Source organism: Babylonia areolata, chromosome 22 (genome assembly GCF_041734735.1).
Source record: "Babylonia areolata isolate BAREFJ2019XMU chromosome 22, ASM4173473v1, whole genome shotgun sequence".
NCBI lineage: Eukaryota > Metazoa > Mollusca > Gastropoda > Neogastropoda > Buccinidae > Babylonia > Babylonia areolata.
Window position 1 is genome coordinate 46,206,462 of NC_134897.1, and position 23,442 is coordinate 46,229,903.

The 23,442-nt window shown below is 46.1% G+C and overlaps 1 protein-coding gene across 1 annotated transcript in view; it reads right to left on the reverse strand.

Moving 5' to 3' along the window:
• LOC143297139 (NFX1-type zinc finger-containing protein 1-like) overlaps positions 1–23,442 on the reverse strand; it is a 61,986-nt gene that overhangs the window by 28,412 nt on the left and 10,132 nt on the right. Inside the window, exons 3-7 of the mRNA XM_076609315.1 lie at positions 22,849–23,048; positions 16,831–17,128; positions 11,954–12,200; positions 7,927–8,125; positions 3,433–3,735 (exon numbers count right to left, since the gene is read on the reverse strand). Of these exons, the coding sequence (XP_076465430.1) occupies positions 3,433–3,735; positions 7,927–8,125; positions 11,954–12,200; positions 16,831–17,128; positions 22,849–23,048 (1,247 nt within the window). The remainder of the gene's footprint in view (positions 1–3,432; positions 3,736–7,926; positions 8,126–11,953; positions 12,201–16,830; positions 17,129–22,848; positions 23,049–23,442) is intronic.

A 23,442-nucleotide genomic window follows, 5' to 3' on the forward strand; every position in this document is an offset into this window, starting at 1 on the left:
CCCCTTTTACCTGCTCCCCCATATCACCACGCATGGCCACACACCCCTTTTACCTGCTCCCCCATGTCACCACTCATGGCCACACACCCCTTTTACCTGCCCCTCCCCCCCCCCCATATCACCACGCATGGCCACACACCCTGTTTACCTGCCCCCACATGTCACCACTCATGGCCACACATCCCTTTTACCTGCCCCCCCCACGCCCCCCCATATCACCACGCATGGCCACACACCCCTTTTACCTGCCCCCCCCCCCCCCCCCATCACCACGCATGGCCACACCCCGCGTTTACCTGCCCCCACATGTCAGCACTCATGGCCACACACCCCTTTTACCTGCCCCCCATATCACCACTCATGGCCACACACCCCGTTTACCTGCCCCCGCTTATCCCCCCCTTCCCCCAAACACACACACAATCACCACTCATGGCAATAAACCTTTTACCTGCCCACACACACAATTGTATTGTATTGTCACAACAGATTTCTCTGTGAAATTCGGGCTGCTACCACCAGGGAGAGCGTGTTGCTACACTACAACGCCACCTATTTTTTTGTATTTTTTTCCTGCGTGCAGTTTTATTTGTTTTTCCTATCAAAGTGGATTTTTCTACAGACTTTTGCCAGGAACAACCCTTTTCTTGCCGTGGGTTTTTTACGTGTGCTAAGTGCATGCTGCACACGGGACCTCGTTTTATTGTCTCATTCGAATGACTGGCGTCCAGACCACCACTCAAGGTCTAGTGGAGGGGGAGAAAATATCGGAGGCTGAACCAGCACGCTCAGATTCTCTCACTTCCTAGGCGGACGCATTACCTTTAGGCCATCACCACTCATGGCCACACACCCCTTTTACATGTCCACACACACAATCACCAATAGTGGCCACACACCCCTTATTTCTGCTCACACACAATCAACACCAGAAACGATGGCCATTCAACCAAACAATTCTGTAGAATGAACCCTGAACAATAGGAAACAGCAAAATTTCAGCAGAATTGCCCCCCTTCTACAACGGGGGAAAAAAGCTAACAAATGAACCGTCAAAACATGTCAGCAATGGTGCAGGGACTTTTGTGACTGGTGGCTTTACTTTTGTGATGATGGGCTGATGATGATGAATGATGATGGTGATGATGATGATGAATGATGATGGTGATGATGATCATGGGGTGATGATGATGAATGATGATGGTGATGATGATGAATGATGATGGGGTGATGATGATGATGAATGATGATGGGGTGATGATGATGAATCATGATAGGGGTGATGATGATGAATCATGATAGGGGTGATGATGGTGAATGGTGATGATGATGATGATAAATGATGATGGGGTGATGATGATGAATGATGATGGGGTGATGATGATGATGAATGATGGGGTGATGATGATGATGAATGATGGGGTGATGATGAATGATGATGGGGTGATGATGATGAATGATGATGGAGTGATGATGAATGATGATGGGGTGATGATGATGAATCATGATAAGGGTGATGATGATGAATGATGATGGAGTGATGATGATAAATGATGATGGGGTGATGATGATGAATGATGGGGTGATGATGGTGAATGGTGATGATGATGATGATAAATGATGATGGAGTGATGATGATGAATGATGATGGGGTGATGATGATGAATCATGATAGGGGTGATGATGATGATGAATGATGGGGTGATGATGATGATGATGATGATGATGATGAATGATGGGGTGATGATGAATGATGGGGTGATGATGATGATGATGATGAATGATGGGGTGATGATGATGAATGATGGGGTGATGATGATGAATGATGATGGGGTGATGATGATGATGATGGGGTGATGATGATGATGATGATGAATGATGGGGTGATGATGATGATGATGATGAATGATGGGGTGATGATGATGAATGATGATGGGGTGATGATGATGAATGATGATGGGGTGATGATGATGATGATGATGAATGATGGGGTGATGATGATGAATGATGATGGGGTGATGATGATGATGATGATGAATGATGGGGTGATGATGATGATGATGATGAATGATGGGGTGATGATGATGATGATGATGAATGATGATGGGGTGATGATGATGAATGATGATGATGATGAATGATGATGATGAATGGTGATGGGGTGATGATGAATGATGATGGGGTGATGATGAATGATGATGGGGTGATGATGAATGATGATGGGTGATGATGATGAATGATGATGGAGTGATGATGATGATGAATGATGATGGGGTGATGATGATGAATGATGATGGGGTGATGATGATGATGATGATGAATGATGGGGTGATGATGATGATGATGATGAATGATGATGGGGTGATGATGATGAATGATGATGATGATGATGATGATGATGATGAATGGTGATGGGGTGATGATGAATGATGATGGGGTGATGATGAATGATGATGAATGATGATGGGGTGATGATGAATGATGATGGGGTGATGATGAATGATGATGGGTGATGATGATGAATGATGATGGAGTGATGATGATGATGAATGATGATGGGGTGATGATGATGAATGATGATGGGGTGATGATGATGAATGATGATGGGGTGATGATGATGAATGATGATGAATGATGATGGGGTGATGATGATGAATGATGATGGGGTGATGAATAATGACGGGGTGGTGATGATGAATGATGATGATGAATAATGATGGGGTGATGATGAACGATGAGGTGATGATGATGAATAATGATGGGATGATGATGATGAATGATGATGGGGTGATGATGATGAATGATGATGGGGTGATGATGATGAATGATGATGGGGTGATGATGATGAATGATGATGGGGTGATGATGATCAATCATGATGATGGTGATGATGATGAATAATGATGGGATGATGATGATGAATGATGATGGGGTGATGATGATGAATGATGAGGTAATGATGATGAATAATGATGGGTGATGATGATGAATGATGATGGGGTGATGATAATGAATGAGAACTATCACAATTATGATGCATTATTACACAAGTGTTGTTTCCCTTCAACTTTTCACTCACTTGATTTCATTGCCATTAGATTTTTTTTATGTTGTAGTAAGCAGTATAGACATCCTGATTAAATATCAAGAAGACACCAAACTGATTTGTTCTTGAAATGATCCATTTCAATTACTAAAACACTGGTTAATAAAACAGCTCTTTGTCAATCCAATGCGTTCACAGTTGAGAATCAAAAAGCATAATCCATCATACAATAAAAAATAACAAGTAAACAATGCTTAGATTAAAATGAAATACATTCCATGAAACAAACATTTCAAAAAACACTCACACACACCCAAACACACAAAAACATACAAACACAGACACAGACACAGACACACACACTGACCTTTTCCAGTTCATATCACTGCTTGGTGCATGGCTGCCCGCACCGGGCCTGGCACCGGTGCCCGCAGGACAGCGTCCTCTCGCACTGCGCTTCACACGAGCACTTTTCGCTACACTTCTTGCTGCACGGGTGGCCGAACGGGCACTCCTTCGTGCACTTCTCCTTGCAGGGGGGGCAGGGCCAATCGCTGCAACAGCCCCCACAGCCATGACCCGAGGGACACCGACGGGCACAGGGTTTGGTGCAGGGGTCAGAGTGGAAGAGGTCACGGCTGTGGCAGTCCTTTCCACAGGTGTGGCCACAGTCTCGACGAAAGTCGCACCTGGAGAGGCAGATTTATAGATTTGTTATGGGGTGTTGGACTGCTGGTGCGTTTGGTTGGTTCAGAGGTTTGGGTTGTTTTTCTTCTTGTTTTAGTGGGCAAAAGGGAGCCAGGTGTGTGTGTGTGTGTGTGTGTGTGTGTGTGTGTGTGTGTGTGTGTGATTAGAAGCCATGGAAAATATGCATATATTATGCATATATGAACTTATATGACTGTGCCATTGTTAACAATTAGATACGTTCGCCAAGTCGTGAACAAAAAAGTTAACAATTATACTGTTGATCACTTTGCTGCTGTGCACTGGGGTGTACATAGTCCTTTGTGTAGTCTCAGGTGTTGCTGGAGATTGTTGTGGGCTGCTGCACAAAGGAGTCATCTACTTCAGATCATTGATGCTGACAGAACAACTGTTCACATGACTCATGTGACCACATTTAAGTAAATGACGTATTACATGGTACGATGTAGGACTTGTAATGTTTGTTTGTTTTTAAGACAATAAAAAAAACAACTTAGACTTACTCTGCTGAAGACAGATTCGGAAGTGATCGTTGCAATACAATGTCAGCAAAAGAAAAGGCCACAATTGTTTATTTTTTCTTGTTGGAAGAGGCTTTCTGTGTAATTTATTTCCTGCAGCCAAGACAATTTGGCAAAACTTAAGTAATGTTGCAAAGATGAGCAACGGAGTGTGATCTGTCCTGAGGTTTAATACCAGAAAAATACTATCATCATTTATGTTGTGTTTCATATTATAGTTTGTATTCTGTTTCTGATAGTTATGTTATTTTAATTGTTTATGTTTAATTTTGGTGTAAAATACTATTGCTGTTATATAATATCCTCCATGCCCCACAAAGGGTCAAAGGATTAAATGTTCTTGATTCTTGCTGCTGAGAGTGGGAGAGAGGTGCACAAATATATAAGCAAGCACTCCAGGCCTGACCAAGCGCGTTGGGTTATGCCTTGCAGATGTGGTGTAGCATGATGATTTGTCCCAAGGTAGTGACACCTCCTTCAGTAACTGAAACTGTTCAGGGGTACTGGATTGTTGGTCCATTTGATTGGTTCGGAGGTGGGTTTTTTATCACTGTTCTTTGTGGAGAAAAGGGGACCAGGTGTGTTCGTTCGTTCTTTAGTTTAACGTCTTTTCCCTGTAAGTGATATCAGACGAGGGAAGGAAAAAAAATCGAGTGGGAGGAGGGGGGGGGGGAATTACTGTGTACGCATACAAGTAAGTGAAAGTTGTGCGTGTGTGTGTGTGTGTGTGTGTGTGTGTGTGTGTGTGTGTGTGTGTGTGTGTGTGTGTGTGTGTGTGTGTGTGAAAATTACTGATTTAAGTTTTGTTTAAAAAATAAACAAAAAAACATAACAATATAACATATTTCTAATGAAAAACTAACAACTATAACAGCGAACCAACTGGACTATTTAACAAGGAGTTGAAAAAGTCATACATTAGCAATGGACTGCTGAAGATCGTCAACACTGAAGATGATTTCAGTTCAGGGATTTGAGACTTTAACATATCTGACAAAAAGACTAGCAATATTTGTGTATAAAGCACTAGACTTACGACAAAAGTGTATTGACAACATGAAGCGAACACAACAATATCTGTCATTTTGTGCACTTTCTCACCCCGCTGTAATGGGCCAGAGGCCTCTACAATCAAACCATTCTGAATTCTGAATTCTGTCTGTCTGTCTGTCTGTTCGCTTCATGTTGTCAATACACTTTTGTCGTAAGTCTAGTGCTTTATACACAAATATTGCTAGTCTTTTTGTCAGATATTCACTGACAGACAGTCAGACAGAGACAGATAGAAAGACAGAGAGAAAGAGAACTGTGAACATTGAAATGTTTAATGTCATTAGCTCCGGCAACATGTCAGGGAGGAGGGGGGGGGGTGCAAATCAAACAATGGTGAAAACGATGAAACAAACTGGAACAGAAAAGAACAACAGATTTTGGAGTCAAATAAACTAACTCTCAGCCATCCATTTGTTGTGCTGTTGGTTTAAACAGTTTTTTATTTGGAACATGTCACAATACAACACAGATATCGATGAACAGGACAACAAGAAAATCTTATATAAAGTCCTGTCCTGACACATGTACATACTGAATATGTGACGGATGTCATCGTAACTAGAAGTTAAGACATGAACATACATGAGTTTTGAACAAACCTAAGCTGAGATATAAATAAAGTGAAGAAAATGAATAATAAACGAGTGGTGGAGGAAGAAGTCAATAGAGAGAGAACGAGAAGCATCAACGCTGGGGCACTAGCACAGCAAGACTTAACGTGGCCGACAAAGCGGCGAAGGCCAACCATCCCGCGAAAAAAAAAAGTTCTGTTGTGCTGTTGTTTTTTTGGGTTTTTTTCAAGACAGAGAGAGGGAGAGAGATGGAAACATGCATACATAGAGTTCCTTTTGCTTCACATGAATACAGCCATCACCTCTTCACATGAATACAGCCATCACCTCTTCACATGAATACAGCAATCACCTCTTGACATGAATACAGCAATCACCTCTTCACCTCTTCATATGAATACAACACTCACCTCTTCACATGAATACAGCCATCACCTCTTCACATGAATACAGCAATCACCTCTTCACATGAATACAACACTCACCTCTTCACATGAATACAGCAATCACCTCTTCACATGAATACAGCAATCACCTCTTCACATGAATACAACACTCACCTCTTCACATGAATACAACACTCACCTCTTCACAATCACCTCTTCACATGAATACAGCACTCACCTCTTCACATGAATACAGCACTCACCTCTTCACAATCACCTCTTCACATGAATACAGCACTCACCTCTTCCAAATATGGGGAAGGAAAAAAACATATTAACTGCCATTCTCTGAGATTTCAGACATTTTCTCTCTTTTTTTTTAATTATATTTTTCTTTTCTTTGCGGGGTACTGTGTTCCATGCTAATCAAGTCATATAACTCCCACGGAACTTCTCCCTAATCCCCACGTAAACAGTCACATCCTGGTTCATTCTATCATGGCCTTCGAACCAGCTGTCTAAAGGGAACTATCTATGTCAGGTTGCCGTGACACCACACACCACTATCTATGTTAGGTTGCCGTGACACCACACACCAGAGAATATCCTGCACTGCTGCTGAGTCACTTCAGAGGTGTTCTGTAATGTCTGCTGGAATGCAGGACAACATCTTATAAAGCCCTCACTTGAGACGGCCCCTCTCCCGGAGTGAAAATTCCACCACTACCACATCCCTCCATCTACGACCCCACCCCTTACCCCCATGAGTCTGTCTATACTAATGTTTCTACCATTCAGAGCATCAAATTCTTGACGGGTTCAACAGCCAAGTGGTTAAAGCATTGGACTTTGAAGATGATGGGTCAGAATCCCGGTCAAGATGCCTGGTGGGTTAACGGTGCAGATTTTTTTTCTCAATCTCCAAGATCAACATGTGTGCAGACCTGCTCGTGTCTGAACCCCCTTTCGCGTCTATTCACGCATGATGAAGATTGTGTAACCCACATCAACGTTCAGTGGGTTATGGAAACAGAACACACCTTGCATGCACAACCCTGACAACAGAGTGTGGCTGCCTCATCAAAGAGTGAGCATGGGAACTTCACCCACAAACACAGGAGGAGGTGGTGGAGGAGGAGGTGGAGGAGGTGGTGGAGGAGCAGAAGGTTAGAAGAAAGGAACTCCAAACTGAGGTCACCATGAAGGCAAGGCTTCATGCTGGGGGGACAGCCACAGAACCTGGGACATTTTTTTCTTTTTTGTGTGTGTGGGTGAGGCTGACAGTCCAGGCATCAAGGTTGGGGCCTACGTGACAACACTGTCATCAAGGTTGGGGCCTACGTGACAACACTGTCATCAAGGTTGGGGCCTACGTGACAACGCTGGCATCAAGGTTGGGGCCTACGTGATGTCATCAAGGTTGGGGCCTACGTGACAACACTGACAACGCTGTCATCAAGGTTGGGGCCTACATGACAACACTGTCATCAGCTATCTCAGCATCAAACGCTGAGGCAAAGAAATGCTGGCTGGTATGGGATTCACTCCTGTGTGCTCAGATTCTCTCACTTCTTAGGCAGGGTGCGTTTAGCACTCTGTGCCATCACTCCCACAGGTGATCCCCTTGGCGGCTTACTTACTTCTCAGAGCAGCCACCGTTTGGACACTTCTCTTTGATGTCGGTGTCGCTCTTCACTGGGGTGGTGCGGTCATGGATCTTGCAGTGTAGCGGGAGACTTTCTCCCAGCCAGCCAGACTCCTCCGCCTTTTTCAGGATTGGCTTCCAGCAGTCAGGTGATGCTTCAGACAGCATGCTGCAGTTGCCGACCACGAAGAGCCCTGAACAGGAGAGAGAAAGAGAAATAGGGCCACACACACACACACACATACATACTCACACACACACAAAAACACACACACACACACACACACACACACGCAGAGAATAAGTAATCACTGATGCACATACACAAACATACTTGCGCTCAAACAAACACACACAAACACACACACACACACACATGTGCACAAAAATACACACGTGCGCATATACAAACACACACATACATGCACTCACACAAAACATGTGCACACATAACAAACACACACATGCACACACACACACACACACACACACACACACACACACACACACACACGAACATACACACATGCACACGCCCACACACACACAGACACACATGCACAGAATAAGTAAGCACTGATGCACATCTCACACTTGTGAACTTGACCCACTATCAAACTGACAGACGTACTGACAAAAGGTTCCACTATCAAACTGACAGACGTACTGACAAAAGGTTCCACTATCAAACTGACAGACGTACTGACAAAAGGTTCCACTATCAAACTGACAGACGTACTGACAAAAGGTTCCACTATCAAACTGACAGACGTACTGACAAAAGGTTCCACTATCAAACTGACAGACGTACTGACAAAAGGTTCCACTATCAAACTGACAGACGTACTGACAAAAGGTTCCACTATCAAACTGACAGACATACTGACAAAAGGTTCCACTATCAAACTGACAGACGTACTGTCAAAAGGTTCCACTATCAAACTGACAGACGTACTGACAAACGGTTCCAAAAAGTCAATCATGTCCACAGTGCAAACAGTGCAACTGAATCAAAAAAATGACCCATCAATAATGCCACAATTGAATCAAGAAAATGACCCATCATGTATGCCACAACTGAATCAAGAAAATGACCCATCGTGTATGCCACAATTGAATCAATAAAATGACCCTTCATGTATGCCACAACTGAATCAAGAAAATGACCATCGTGTATGCCACAATTGAATCAAGAAAATGACACATCGTGTATGCCACAACTGAATCAAAAAAATGACCCATCAATAATGCCACAATTGAATCAATAAAATGACCCTTCATGTATGCCACAACTGAATCAATAAAATGACCCTTCATGTATGCCACAACTGAATCAATAAAATGACCCTTCATGTATGCCACAACTGAATCAATAAAATGACCCTTCATGTATGCCACAACTGAATCAAGAAAATGACCCATCAATAATGCCACAACTGAATCAATAAAATGACCCTTCATGTATGCCACAACTGAATCAAGAAAATGACCCATCATGTATGCCACAACTGAATCAATAAAATGACCCATCATGTATGCCACAACTGAATCAATAAAATGACCCATCGTGTATGCCACAATTGAATCAAGAAAATGACCCATCAATAATGCCACAATTGAATCAAAAAAATGACCCTTCATGTATGCCACAACTGAATCAATAAAATGACCCTTCATGTATGCTGAAGCTGTGCTAAGATGGAAACGCAGTTTTCAGAAAAACAAGAGAGGCAAGGCCTTCATATCTAAAATGTGATTCCTACAATTGTATATTAAAAAAGAAGAATAAAAAAATCTCCCCCTCCCCCAAACTCCTTTTCTGACAGAAGAATCTTGCCTGCAGCTTTTCCACATTGATACTGTGCATATATTCAGACAATCTGCTCACCACCCCATCACCCACACCTCCCCACACACACCTTCACACACACACACACACACACACCTCAGTCTGAGCAGACATTCTTGAGCATTCTGCTGCCATGCTGTGTCATGGTGTGTCATGCTGTGTCATGGTAGTCACAGACAAAAGGGATCCATGCTGTGTCATGGTGTGTCATATAGTGTCATGCTGTGTCATGGTAGTCACAGACAAAAGGGATCCATACTTAATTTGGGACTGGGTTTCTAATTCCAGATCAATGTTTCTCAATGTACGTGTCGGTTCAGAATAGTGGTTAAAGTGTTGGACTTTCAATCTGAGGGTCCCGGGTTCGAATCTCGGTAACAGCACCTGGTGGGTTAAAAGTGGAGATTTTTCCAGTCTCCCAGATCAACATAAGTGCAGACCTGCTTGTGCCTGAACCCCCTTCATGCTTACACACACGCACAAGATCAAATACGCATGTTAAAGATCCTGTAATCCATGTCTGTGTTCGGTGGGTTACGGAAACAAGAACATACCCAGCATGCACACTATTGAATACAGAGCATGGCTGCCTACATGGCAGGGTAAAAACGGTCATACATGTAAAACCCACTACTGTACATACAAGTGAACGTAGGAGTTGCGGCCCATGAACAAAGAAGAAAAACAGTATGTTGGAAAATGATTTTTTAAACCTGCTATTTCACAATTCATAATTATCCCGAAATCGTGTTTTTTACAATACAGTTAAAGTGAAAAGTAAAGCACTGGGCAGTTTATCTGGAAAGAAACGTGCTATATAAATGTTCATTATTATCATTGTTATTTATTATATATGTCATTTCATAACTTTTTTCTCCTTATCTTTATTGCGGGTTAAGTGTTTTACTTAACATGTCTATTACATGCTTGTGTGTGTTTTACTTAACATGGCTATTACGTGCTTGTGTGTGTTTTACTTAACATGGCTATTACATGCTTGTGTCTGTTTTACTTTGCATGTCTATTACGTGTTTGTGTGTGTTTTATTTAACATGTTTTACTTTCTCATCTTTCAGTCCAATATTTGCCATGATGTTTTTATGGGCGTCAACTCCACTGTGGACCAGCTGACTGTGTGGTGTGTGAGTGACAAACCTGTGGATGTACAATTAATTTCCAGCTGGATGAATGAAGATGCATTGTATTCTATTGCATTTATTACATTGCATTGCATTCTGTTGCACTGTATTGCATTGTAATGTATTTCACTGTATGGTGCTGTACTGTTTGCTGCATTGCTCTGTGCTGTGCTGTGTTGTACTGTGTTGTGCTGTACTGCGTTATGCTGTGCTAAGCAGTGCTGTGCTGTGCTGTGCTAAGCAGTGCTGTGCTGTGCTAAGCAGTGCTGTACTGTGCTGTGCTAAGCAGTACCGTGCTGTGCTGTACTGTGCTGCGCTAAGCAGTGCTGTGCTGTGCTGTACTGTGCTGCGCTAAGCAGTGCTGTGCTGTGCTGTACTGTGCTGTGCTAAGCAGTGTTGTGTTGTGTTGTATTCAATACCTACTTTTGCTCTGCTCAGTACTGGGTTAGGTGTTGTGTTGTGCTGTGTTGTGCTGTATCCAATACCTTCTTTTGCTCTGCTCAGTGCTGTGTTGTGTTGTGCTGTGCTGTGCTGTGCTATGCTGTGCTGTGCTGTGCTGTATTCAATACCTTCTTTTGCTCTGCTCAGTGCTGTGCTGTGCTGTGTTGTATTGTGTTGTGCTGTGCTGTGCTGTGCTGTGCTGTGCTGTGCTGTGTTGTATTGTGTTGTGCTGTGTTGTGCTGTGCTGTGCTGTGTTGTGTTGTATTGTGTTGTGCTATGCTGTGCTGTATTCAATACCTTCTTTTGCTCTGCTCAGTGCTGTGCTGTGCTGTGTTGTATTGTGTTGTGTTGTGCTGTGCTGTGCTGTGTTGTGCTGTGCTGTGCTGTGCTGTGCTGTGCTGTGCTGTGTTGTGTTGTATTGTGTTGTGCTGTGCTGTGCTGTGTTGTTGTTGTTGTTGTGTTGTGTTGTGTTGTGCTGTGTTGTGCTGTGTTGTGCTGTGTTGTGTTGTGTTGTGTTGTGCTGTGTTGTGCTGTGTTGTGCTGTGTTGTGTTGTGCTGTGTTGTGTTGTGCTGTGTTGTGCTGTGTTGAGTACCTTCTTTTGCTCTGCTCAGAGCCACACAGACACGGTTGTCCTCTTTCAGGAAGCCGATGCGACCTTTGGCGTTGCTGCGGACCAAAGACAGAAGGATGATTTTGCTCTCCTCCCCTTGGAAATTATCCACCGTAGTTACGCGCGCACCCACAAACTTCTGGGGAAGTCGTTTGCGGCGACCTCTTCGATCCACTGTGAAGTCAGGAAAAGGCTCTTGTGGCTGGGGCAGCCGCTCGTCTTTCTCCACCTGTATGGGATTAGTGCTGAATTAACCATCGGCATGCACACCCACACACCCACACACAGAAGTGTAGTGTTGTGAAACAGGGTGGACACAGAGACAATTGAAACACAGGGTTACTACATAGACTTACATTGCGTGTGAAAACATGCATAAACCAAAAATGTAACAGTAACCCAATATGCTGATGATACAGAATTTCTACTTGCTGGGGATAGGAAATCTTTTGAATGTTGTGTTACAACTCTTGATAAATTTGGCTGTGTCTCAGGTCTCTATTTGAATTCAAGCAAAACTAGTGCTATTTGGTTAGGGAGCAAAAAGAATTCTAAGACGCGTTATATGGAACATTTAGGTATGGACTGGAATCCTACAAGATTCCGAATTTTAGGGATTTGGTTTACTAATGATTTAAAAGAATGTGTAACTATAAACTATTCAGAGAGATTAGCAGAAATAAGATATTTGTATAAGATATGGGTAAAACGCCAGTTAACGCCTCTAGGCAGAGTAGCAATTCTGAAATCTGTTATTCTTTCCAAACTGACTCATCTGTGGTTGCTTTTGCCAAACCCACCAGATACATTTTTTAATACATGTCAACATATTTTTTATAAGTTTGTTTGGAACAATAAACCAGATAAAATTAGCCGTAAAACTGCCCATAAAAGTGTAAAAAAATGGTGGCATCGGTCTTCCTGATGTTAAATTGTTTGCCTTATCTTTAAAGCTTTCCTGGATTCGTAAAGCTGAAAATTCAAATCACAAGTGGAAGCACCTCTTGTTGTGTAACTTCCCCCAATGGCCAGCTATTGATAAATATGGTCCAGAGTTTATCTTAAATTTTGCCAAATATAACCAGTTCTGGACAAATGTGTTTGAAAGTTATAAGATTTTCTTTTATAAATGTGAACCAAAAAACTCAGCGGAACTGCTTGCAGAGCCATTGTGTTATAATAATCGTGTTCAAATTGGTAAAAAGTGTATTATATCCAGACTGCTCAGTAATCAGGATGTGTATTGTCTTGCACAGTTTTTTGATGATGATGGTAATTTTTTTTCATATGTACGCTTCAAAGAAAAATATGATTTGCACATTGATTTCCTTACTTATGCTGGATATAAATCAACAATAAACGAATTAGTTAAAAAGCATAATATTCATGTGGATAGCAAGACACACAAATACTTCGCTCTGCTTCAAACACTTGTTTTCTGTTTCTAAAGGCTCAAGACCATATTATGATGTGTTGATTGAAAATGATATGAAACCAAAATGTTGTGAGAAATGGGACTTAAAGCTTTTGATGCATCATAACTGGAAATCTTGTTTTATCCATGCACACAAGATAGTTGATGTAAAGCTGAAATGGTTTCAGCTGAAAATAATACACTGATGTTTATGTACAAAAATTGTTTTAAAAGAAATTGGTGTTACGGATAATAACAACTGTAGTTTTTGTAGAGAACACAAAGACAGTATTGATCATGCTTTTTGGAAATGTAATTATGTGCAAATGTTTTGGAACGCTTTAACGGACTTGATAAAAGAGAGATGTGTAAACGCAGGAAATTTAAAGTTAACAGAATCACTTGTGCTATTTGGACATGATGTGACAATAACAACTGATGCTGTTTTGTGTTTTATAATATTGTTTGCAAAGTATTACTTATATTTATGTAAAATTGAAGACAGCTTTCCACAAATATCAGTTTTTTTTAACAAATTAAAAACTCGATATAGAATTGAAGAATATAATGCATATATTAACTTTAACCATACCATTTTCTCTGCCAGATGGCTGCCTTACAAATTATTGATCACAAATGATTAGTAACCTGTTCATGATGAACGAAAATTAACCACGCATATTTATTTTCTTTTTATTAATATTCATAAGAAATGATTGAGGTGTTCACTTTCTGTAAACGTGTTCTAAGATACCTGACAGTTTGTATTCCTTGACAGCTTGTGTAAGATCTTAAGAAATGAATGATAATACTCCATGATGATAACCAACCAGTGTATAATCCAGCTGCTTGGCTGTTTCTATCAAAGTATTTATGGTGTTTGTTTGTTTGTTTGTTTGTTTTTGTTTGTTTTTTCTTCTTTATAAATGTCCATTAAGATGCTGTTGTTGTTGTAAAATGTCAACCTACCAAAATGGATTTTTTAAAAATGTTTAAAAAAAAAAATGTAACAGTAACCTCACTTTTGAAACATTCTTGGCTTCTCTTTCTATTTTTGTGTGTGTGTGTGTGTGTGTGTGTGTGTGTGTGTGTGTGTGTGTGTGTGTGTGTGTGTGTGTGTGTGTGTGTGTGTGTCTGTGTGTGTCTCTGTGTGTGTGTGTGTGTGTGTGTGGTGTGTGTGTGTGTGTCTGTGTGTGTGTGTCTGTGTGTGTGTGTCTGTGTGTGTGTGGTGTGTGTGTGTGTCTGTGTGTGTGGTGTGTGTGTGTGTGTGTGTGGTGTGTGTGTGTGTCTGTGTGTGTGTGTCTGTGTGTGTGTGTCTGTGTGTGTGTGTCTGTGTCTGTGTGTGTGTGTGTGTCTGTGTGTGTGTGTGTGTGTGTGTGTGTGTGTGTGTGTGTGTGTGTGTGTGTGTGTGCTTTCGCGCAATTCGCTGAAGTGCATTTCACATTGTCATTATATTTAGAATGTTTGGAAAGAACTGATTTCCCCTATTACTGAGCCAAATTTGGTGTCAACAGACTATTTCCAGAGGAAATGAATTTGTTAAAGTTTACCATGGGACAAACACACGCACACACTTACACACAAGCACAGTGTTCTGACACAGACTCGCGTTGTATATAAATGCACAAATAAGCCACAAAGTGTTCTGCATCAGGCATTGCCTTTCCCTCTGTGGATACAGCAGCAATGGTATATATATATATATATATATATATATATATATATATATATATATATATAAAAGTAAACTACCGTTTTCAGGAGTGTGAATGCTGGTATGCTCAGGTTTCCTACCCCTCCGAACACCAACAAGGATCAGGGGATCTTTAACGTGCTTATTTGATCTTATGCAAGTGTATACACATGAGGGAGCGGTCAGGGACCAGCAGGTTTGCTCATAAATGTTGACTTCGGAGATCAGGAAAATAAATTCCATCCTCGACCCCCCAGGCATCCTGCCACCCACTGACCACGATTCAAACCCTGGTCCTTCAGACTGAACAGTCCAACGCTGTTCCCACCCACTGACCACGATTCAAACCCTGGTCCTTCAGACTGAACAGTCCAACGCTGTTCCCACCCACTGACCACGATTCAAACCCTGGTCCTTCAGACTGAACAGTCCAACGCTGTTGCCACTCCTTTGCATCCTACCTGTTTAATCATTCTGATAACTTAATAACTTCTGAAACTATCTGTGTAATCACCAACCTCTAAAACAAAATCACAACAAATTTAATTATGTTCAAAAGTATGAAAAAGCATAAGTTTTCTTGAAGGAAAATGAATGGAGAATATGATCATCATAACTTCAATGTTGACAGGATGAGATAACTCCCACAGGGGAAGACAGCAACAGCCTACCTGTTTCATGAGTGACCTCAGCAGCCGTCTACCTGAGTAATGAGCAACCTCAACAGCCGTCTACCTGTTTAATGAACAACCTCAACAGCAGCCTACCTGTTTAATGAACAACTTCAACAGCAATAGCCTACCTGATTAATGAACAACCTCAACAGCAGCCTACCTGTTAAATGAACAACCTCAACAGCAGCCTACCTGTTTAATGAACAACCTCAACAGCAGCCTACCTGTTTAATGAACAACCTCAACAGCAGCCTTCCTGTTTAATGAACAACTTCAACAGCAATAGCCTACCTGATTAATGAACAACCTCAACAGCAGCCTACCTGTTTAATGAACGACCTCAACAGCAGCCTACCTGTTTAATGAACAACCTCAACAGCAGCCTACCTGTTTAATGAACAACTTCAACAGCTGCCTACCTGATTAATGAACAACCTCAACAGCAGCCTACCTGTTTAATGAACAACTTCAACCGCAGCCTACCTGTTTAATGAGCAATCTCCACAGCAGCCTGTCTGTTTAATGAACAACTTCAACAGCAGCCTACCCGTTTAATGAACAACCTCAACAGCAGCCTACCCGTTTAATGAACAACCTCAACAGCAGCCTACCTGATTAATGAACAACCTCAACAGCAGCCTGCCTGTTTAATGAACAACCTCAACAGCAGCCTGCCTGTTTAATGAACAACCTCAACAGCAGCCTACCTGTTTAATGAACAACCTCAACAGCAGTCTACCTGTTTAATGAACAACCTCAACAGCAGCCTTCCTGTTTAATGAACAACCTCAACAGCAATAGCCTACCTGTTTAATGAACAACCTCAACAGCAGCCTACCTGTTTAATGAACAACCTCAACAGCAGCCTACCTGTTTAATGAACAACCTCAACAGCAGCCTACCTGTTACAGCAGCAACCTCCCTGTTACAGCAGCAGCCTACCTGTTTAATAAGCAACCTGAAAAACAACAGCAGCCTACCTGTTACAACAGCCACCTACCTTTTACAGCAGCCACCTACCTGTGTAATAAGCGACCTCAAAAACAGCAGCAACCTACCTGTAACAACAACCACCTACCTGTTTAATGAGCGACCTCAGCAGCACAACCTGACCATTGTACGTGGCCAGCACGGTGATGTCCCTTTCTGTGTAGCCCTGCAGCCGCAGGTACAGGTACAGCGACGCCAGCAGTCTCGCCTCGTGGCTGTTGCGCTTGCTCTTGGAATCTTCCACAGCGTCTTCCGGCTGGCTGTGGGTCAGGAAAAAGACGCTGGTCTGTACCCCGGCAACCTCTGGGTAGTCCAGGACGCTGTCGTGATCCTCCAGTCGACTGTAGATGGTGGGCACGAGGAGAGAGGAGATCTCCGGGCGCATCCTGCCAGAGAGAGGGCCAGTGGTCGTTTTTTGTTTTGTTTTTTGGGGGGGGGGGGGGTTGAGGGGGGGGGGGGGGGTTGTTGTTGTTTTTTTTGTTTCAAGGGGGGATCAAGAGTTGTGGGGGGTGTTGGGGGAGAGGCAGAGTTGTGGGGGGTGTTGGGGGGGAGGCAGAGTTGTGGGAGAGAGGCAGAGTTGTGGGGGGTGTTGGGGGGGAGGCAGAGTTGTGGGGGGTGTTGGGGGGGAGGCAGAGTTGTGGGAGAGAGGCAGAGTTGTGGGGGGTGTTGGGGGGGAGGCAGAGTTGTGGGGGGTGTTGGGGGGGAGGCAGAGTTGTGGGGGAGAGGCAGAGTTGTGGGGGAGAGGCAGAGTTGTGGGGGGTGTGGGGGGGAGGCAGAGTTGGGGGGGGGGGTTGTTGTTGTTTTTTTTGTTTCAAGGGGGGATCAAGAGTTGTGGGGGGTGTTGGGGGAGAGGCAGAGTTGTGGGGGGTGTTGGGGGGGAGGCAGAGTTGTGGGAGAGAGGCAGAGTTGTGGGGGGTGTTGGGGGGGAGGCAGAGTTGTGGGAGAGAGGCAGAGTTGTGGGGGGTGTTGGGGGGTGTTGGGGGGGAGGCAGAGTTGTGGGGGGTGTTGGGGGGGAGGCAGAGTTGTGGGAGAGAGGCAGAGTTGTGGGGGGTGTTGGGGGTGAGGCAGAGTTGTGGGGGGTGTTGGGGGGGAGGCAGAGTTGTGGGGGGTGTTGGGGGGGAGGCAGAGTTGTGGGGGAGAGGCAGAGTTGTGGGGGGTGTTGGGGGGGAGGCAGAGTTGTGGGAGAGAGGCAGAGTTGTGGGGGGTGTTGCGGGGGAGGCAGAGTTGTGGGGGGTGTTGGGGGGGAGGCAGAGTTGTGGGGGGTGTTGGGGGGGAGGCAGAGTTGTGGGGGAGAGGCAGAGTTGTGGGGGAGAGGCAGAGTTGTGGGGGGTGTGGGGGGGGGAGGCAGAGTTGTGGGGGGTGTTGGGGGGGAGGCAGAGTTGTGGGGGGTGTTGGGGGGGAGGCAGAGTTGTGGGGGGTGTTGGGGGGGAGGCAGAGTTGTGGGGGAGAGGCAGAGTTGTGGGGGAGAGGCAGAGTTGTGGGGGGTGTGGGGGGGAGGCAGAGTTGTGGGGGAGAGGCAGAGTTGTGGGGGGTGTGGGGGGGGGGAGGCAGAGTTGTGGGGGGTGTTGGGGGGGAGGCAGAGTTGTGGGGGAGAGGCAGAGTTGTGGGGGGTGTTGGGGGGAAGGCAGAGTTGTGGGGGAGAGGCAGAGTTGTGGGGGGTGTGGGGGGGGGAGGCAGAGTTGTGGGGGAGAGGCAGAGTTGTGGGGGGTGTGGGGGGGGGAGGCAGAGTTGTGGGGGGTGTTGGGGGGAGGCAGAGTTGTCGGGGAGAGGCAGAGTTGTGGGGGGTGTTGGGGGGGAGGCAGAGTTGTGGGGGGTGTTGGGGGGAGGCAGAGTTGTGGGGGGTGTTGGGGGAGAGGCAGAGTTGTGGGGGGTGTTGGGGGGAGGCAGAGTTGTGGGGGGTGTTGGGGGGGAGGCAGAGTTGTGGGGAGAGGCAGAGTTGTGGGGAGAGGCAGAGTTGTGGGGAGAGGCAGAGTTGTGGGGGAGAGGCAGAGTTGTGGGGGGTGTTGGGGGGAGGCAGAGTTGTGGGGGAGAGGCAGAGTTGTGGGGGGTGTTGGGGGAGAGGCAGAGTTGTGGGGGGTGTTGGGGGAGAGGCAGAGTTGTGGGGGGTGTTGGGGGGGAGGCAGAGTTGTGGGGAGAGGCAGAGTTGTGGGGAGAGGCAGAGTTGTGGGGAGAGGCAGAGTTGTGGGGGGTGTTGGGGGGAGGCAGAGTTGTGGGGGAGAGGCAGAGTTGTGGGGGGTGTTGGGGGGGGAGGCAGAGTTGTGGGGGAGAGGCAGAGTTGGGGGGGGAGGCAGAGTTGTGGGGGAGAGGCAGAGTTGTGGGGGGTGTTGGGGGGGAGGCAGAGTTGTGGGGGGGTGTTGGGGGGGGGAGGCAGAGTTGTGGGGGAGGCAGAGTTGTGGGGTGTGTGTGGGGGGGTGAGGCAGAGTTGTGGGGGGTGTTCGGGGTGAGGCAGAGTTGTGGGGGGTGTGGGGGGGAGGCAGAGTTGTGGGGGGTGTTGGGGGAGAGGCAGAGTTGTGGGGGGTGTGGGGGGGAGGCAGAGTTGTGGGGGAGAGGCAGAGTTGTGGGGGAGAGGCAGAGTTGTGGGGGGTGTTGGGGGTGAGGCAGAGTTGTGGGGGGTGTTTGGGGGGGGGAGGCAGAGTTGTGGGGGAGGCAGAGTTGTGGGGTGTGTGTGTGTGTGTGGGGGGGGAGGCAGAGTTGTGGGGGGTGTTGGGGGTGAGGCAGAGTTGTGGGGGGTGTGGGGGGGGGGGTGAGGCAGAGTTGTGGGGGGTGTTGGGGGGGAGGCAGAGTTTTTTGGGGGGTGGGGGGGAGGCAGAGTTGTGGGGGAGAGGCAGAGTTGTGGGGGAGAGGCAGAGTTGTGGGGGGTGTTGGGGGGAGGCAGAGTTGTGGGGGAGAGGCAGAGTTGTGGGGGGTGTTGGGGGAGAGGCAGAGTTGTGGGGGGTGTTGGGGGAGAGGCAGAGTTGTGGGGGGTGTTGGGGGGGAGGCAGAGTTGTGGGGAGAGGCAGAGTTGTGGGGAGAGGCAGAGTTGTGGGGAGAGGCAGAGTTGTGGGGAGAGGCAGAGTTGTGGGGGGTGTTGGGGGGAGGCAGAGTTGTGGGGGAGAGGCAGAGTTGTGGGGGGTGTTGGGGGGGGAGGCAGAGTTGTGGGGGAGAGGCAGAGTTGGGGGGGGAGGCAGAGTTGTGGGGGAGAGGCAGAGTTGTGGGGGGTGTTGGGGGGGAGGCAGAGTTGTGGGGGGGTGTTGGGGGGGGAGGCAGAGTTGTGGGGGAGGCAGAGTTGTGGGGTGTGTGTGGGGGGGTGAGGCAGAGTTGTGGGGGGTGTTGGGGGTGAGGCAGAGTTGTGGGGGGTGTGGGGGGGAGGCAGAGTTGTGGGGGGTGTTGGGGGAGAGGCAGAGTTGTGGGGGGTGTGGGGGGGAGGCAGAGTTGTGGGGGAGAGGCAGAGTTGTGGGGGAGAGGCAGAGTTGTGGGGGGTGTTGGGGGGGAGGCAGAGTTGTGGGGGGTGTTGGGGGGGGGGAGGCAGAGTTGTGGGGGAGGCAGAGTTGTGGGGTGTGTGTGTGTGTGGGGGGGGTGAGGCAGAGTTGTGGGGGGTGTTGGGGGTGAGGCAGAGTTGTGGGGGGTGTGGGGGGGGGGGGTGAGGCAGAGTTGTGGGGGGTGTTGGGGGGGAGGCAGAGTTTTTTGGGGGGTGGGGGGGAGGCAGAGTTGTGGGGGAGAGGCAGAGTTGTGGGGGAGAGGCAGAGTTGTGGGGGGTGTGGGAGGGAGGCAGAGTTGTGGGGGGTGTGGGGGGGGGGGGAGGCAGAGTTGTGGGCTTTGTGGGGGAGCAGATCCTGATCAATGCTTAAACCTCAGCACATCCTGAGAGAGAAGAAAGTGTTTTTCAAAGTTTGTAGGAAGCGCCAAAGCATGTGTGTGTGTGTATGTGTGTGTGTGTGTGTGTGTGTGTGTGTGTGTGTGTGTGTGTTGTGTTGTGTTGTGTTGTGTTGTGTTGTGTTGTGTTGTGTTGTGTTGTGTTGTGTTCTGTTTTTTTGTTTTTGTTTTGTGTGTGTGTGTGTGTGTGTGTGTGTGTGTGTGTGTGTGTGTGTGTGTGTGATATTCAACTGGGCATCAATATTTTCAGTATCATTTTGAATATGGTTCACAACAACCACATTTTTTTTCCTATTGCTTTTCTTCTTAGTGGAGTCTCCGATTAGTAAACCTTATCTGGGATTCACAACTTGTCTTAAGAACTGATAGGGACTCCTCGTGTTTTAGTGCTTACTATGGGAGCCAGTCTTTCAGTGATAATGGGACCCAGTCTTTCAGTGATAATGGGAGCCAGTCTTCAGTCTTTCAGTGATAATGGGAGCCAGTCTTTCAGTGATAATGGGAGCCAGTCTTCAGTCTTTCAGTGATAATGGGAGCCAGTCTTTCAGTGATAATGGGAGTCAGTCTTTCAGTGATAATGGGGGCCAGTCTTCAGTCTTTCAGTGATAATGGGAGCCAGTCTTTCAGTGATAATGGGAGTCAGTCTTTCAGTGATAATGGGGGCCAGTCTTCAGTCTTTCAGTGATAATGGGAGCCAGTCTTTCAGTGATAATGGGAGCCAGTCTTTCAGTGAGCCAGTCTTTCAGTGATAATGGGAGTCAGTCGTTCAGTGATAATGGGAGCCAGTCTTTCATATGGGAGCCAGTCCTTCAGTGATAATGAGAGTCAATCTTTCAGTGACCCACTCTTTCAGTGATAATGGGAGCCAGTCTTTCAGTCATAATGGGAGTCAGTCTTTCAGTGCCTACTATGGGAGCCAGTCTTTCAGTGACCCACTCTTTCAGTGATAATGGGAGTCGGAGTCAGTCTTTCAGTGATAATGGGAGCCAGTCTTTCAGTGATAATGGGAGCTAGTCGTTCAGTGATAATGGGAGCCAGTCTTTCAGTGATAATGGGAGCCAGTCTTTCAGTGATAATGGGAGCTAGTCGTTCAGTGATAATGGGAGCCAGTCTTTCAGTGATAATGGGAGCCAGTCTTTCAGTGATAATGGGAGCCATGTGCATCGTGCTGCACTGTGCTGTCCTATCCTGTATTGCATTGCATTTCATTCCTGTTACGTCATTCACATTGATTCCGTGAAAAAGCAGGCAGCTCTCACCAGTCAGTGAAACACGCTGCCACCTGGTTCCCTCTTGTCCTCTCTGCATACATGTGGACAGAGGTAGTGTGACACAATGGCTACAGTGTTGTCCTCTCTGCATACATGTGGACAGAGGTAGTGTGACACAATGGCTACAGTGTTGTCCTCTCTGCATACATGTGGACAGAGGCAGTGTGACACAATGGCTACAGTGTTGTCCTCTCTGCATACATGTGGACAGAGGCAGTGTGACACAATGGCTACAGTGTTGTCCTCTCTGCATACATGTGGACAGAGGCAGTGTGACACAATGGCTACAGTGTTGGACCAGTGTTCACCAGTGACCAGGGTTCACTGCCCAGTTTGGCATGATATCGTGTCCTTGTGGAAGGTGCTTTACACCTCATCTTCCTCCTTCCACCTAGATGAGAATGGCTACCTGACCAGGTAGTTGGGGAAGGTTACAATGGTGGCAGAAGAGGATCTGGCTCTGCCTTCCTCTCCTGAGCCCTAAACACAGTGGATGTGAATTCACTGCCTCGTTGGTCTTGAAAGAACTATGGGACCGATAGTCTTCACCTTAACTTTTCAACTTTATACATACAAACTGGGTACATATGTTTCTTCACCAAGTACAGTGGGTTTTCTTGTGACAGAATTTTTCACACGAGCTAACTACACATACTGCAAACCAGACCCGAGCTGATTCTCATCTAAAAGACCAGCGCTTGGACAACCATTCAAGAGTGTAGTGGAGACGGGAGTAATAAAAAAATCCTCGTCCATGTGTGATTTGAACCCAGGATCCTCATTCCTGGCCCAGCAGCACTCAACTAGGCCATCACTCCACTCAGCACTATACGTTAACTTACACTCACACACACTCACACACACACTCACAGTCACACACACACATTCACACACACACACTCTCACACTGTCTCACGCACACAGTCACCCACCTACCCACCCACACACACACAAACACACAAGTTCACCCTCCTCTCCCTCACCTGTGCTGCAAGGCCAGACGTTTGAAAGGCACCTGTGCCCGGCAGAGACGTTCAAAGAGCGAGATGTCGATGTGGTGTCTCCGGTGGCGCCAGGTGAGGTCGAAGTTTTTGTAGGAGGGTCGTAGCTGCTGGTGATCGCCGATCATGATCAGGTGCTGGCAAGCCGGCGACAGCGCTGATACCACGTGGGCTTCACACACCTGCACATGGACACCTGTACAGGTTACACTGCACTAGACACACACACACACACACACACACACACACACACACAGCGCTGACACCACACACATTCATGCGAAAAATATGTGAAATATTGTATGTGTGTATATATATATATATATATATATATATATATATATATCTTTTTCTTTTCTTTTTTTATTCATGCTTTAAATGGTATACAAGAAGTTATTTTGTTTCCCTGCACCCCTATTGCCCTACCAAATAGTGACTGACCTGTACAGTGTGCTATTTAAGGGTTGAAGAATAGCTTTTTGGTCACAAATGTGTGTTCTAAATTTTCTTTTCAAATGAACTTTGCTGTTCATGTATTTGGTGCCTTGTTTTGCAAAGCTAAATATGAATGACCAG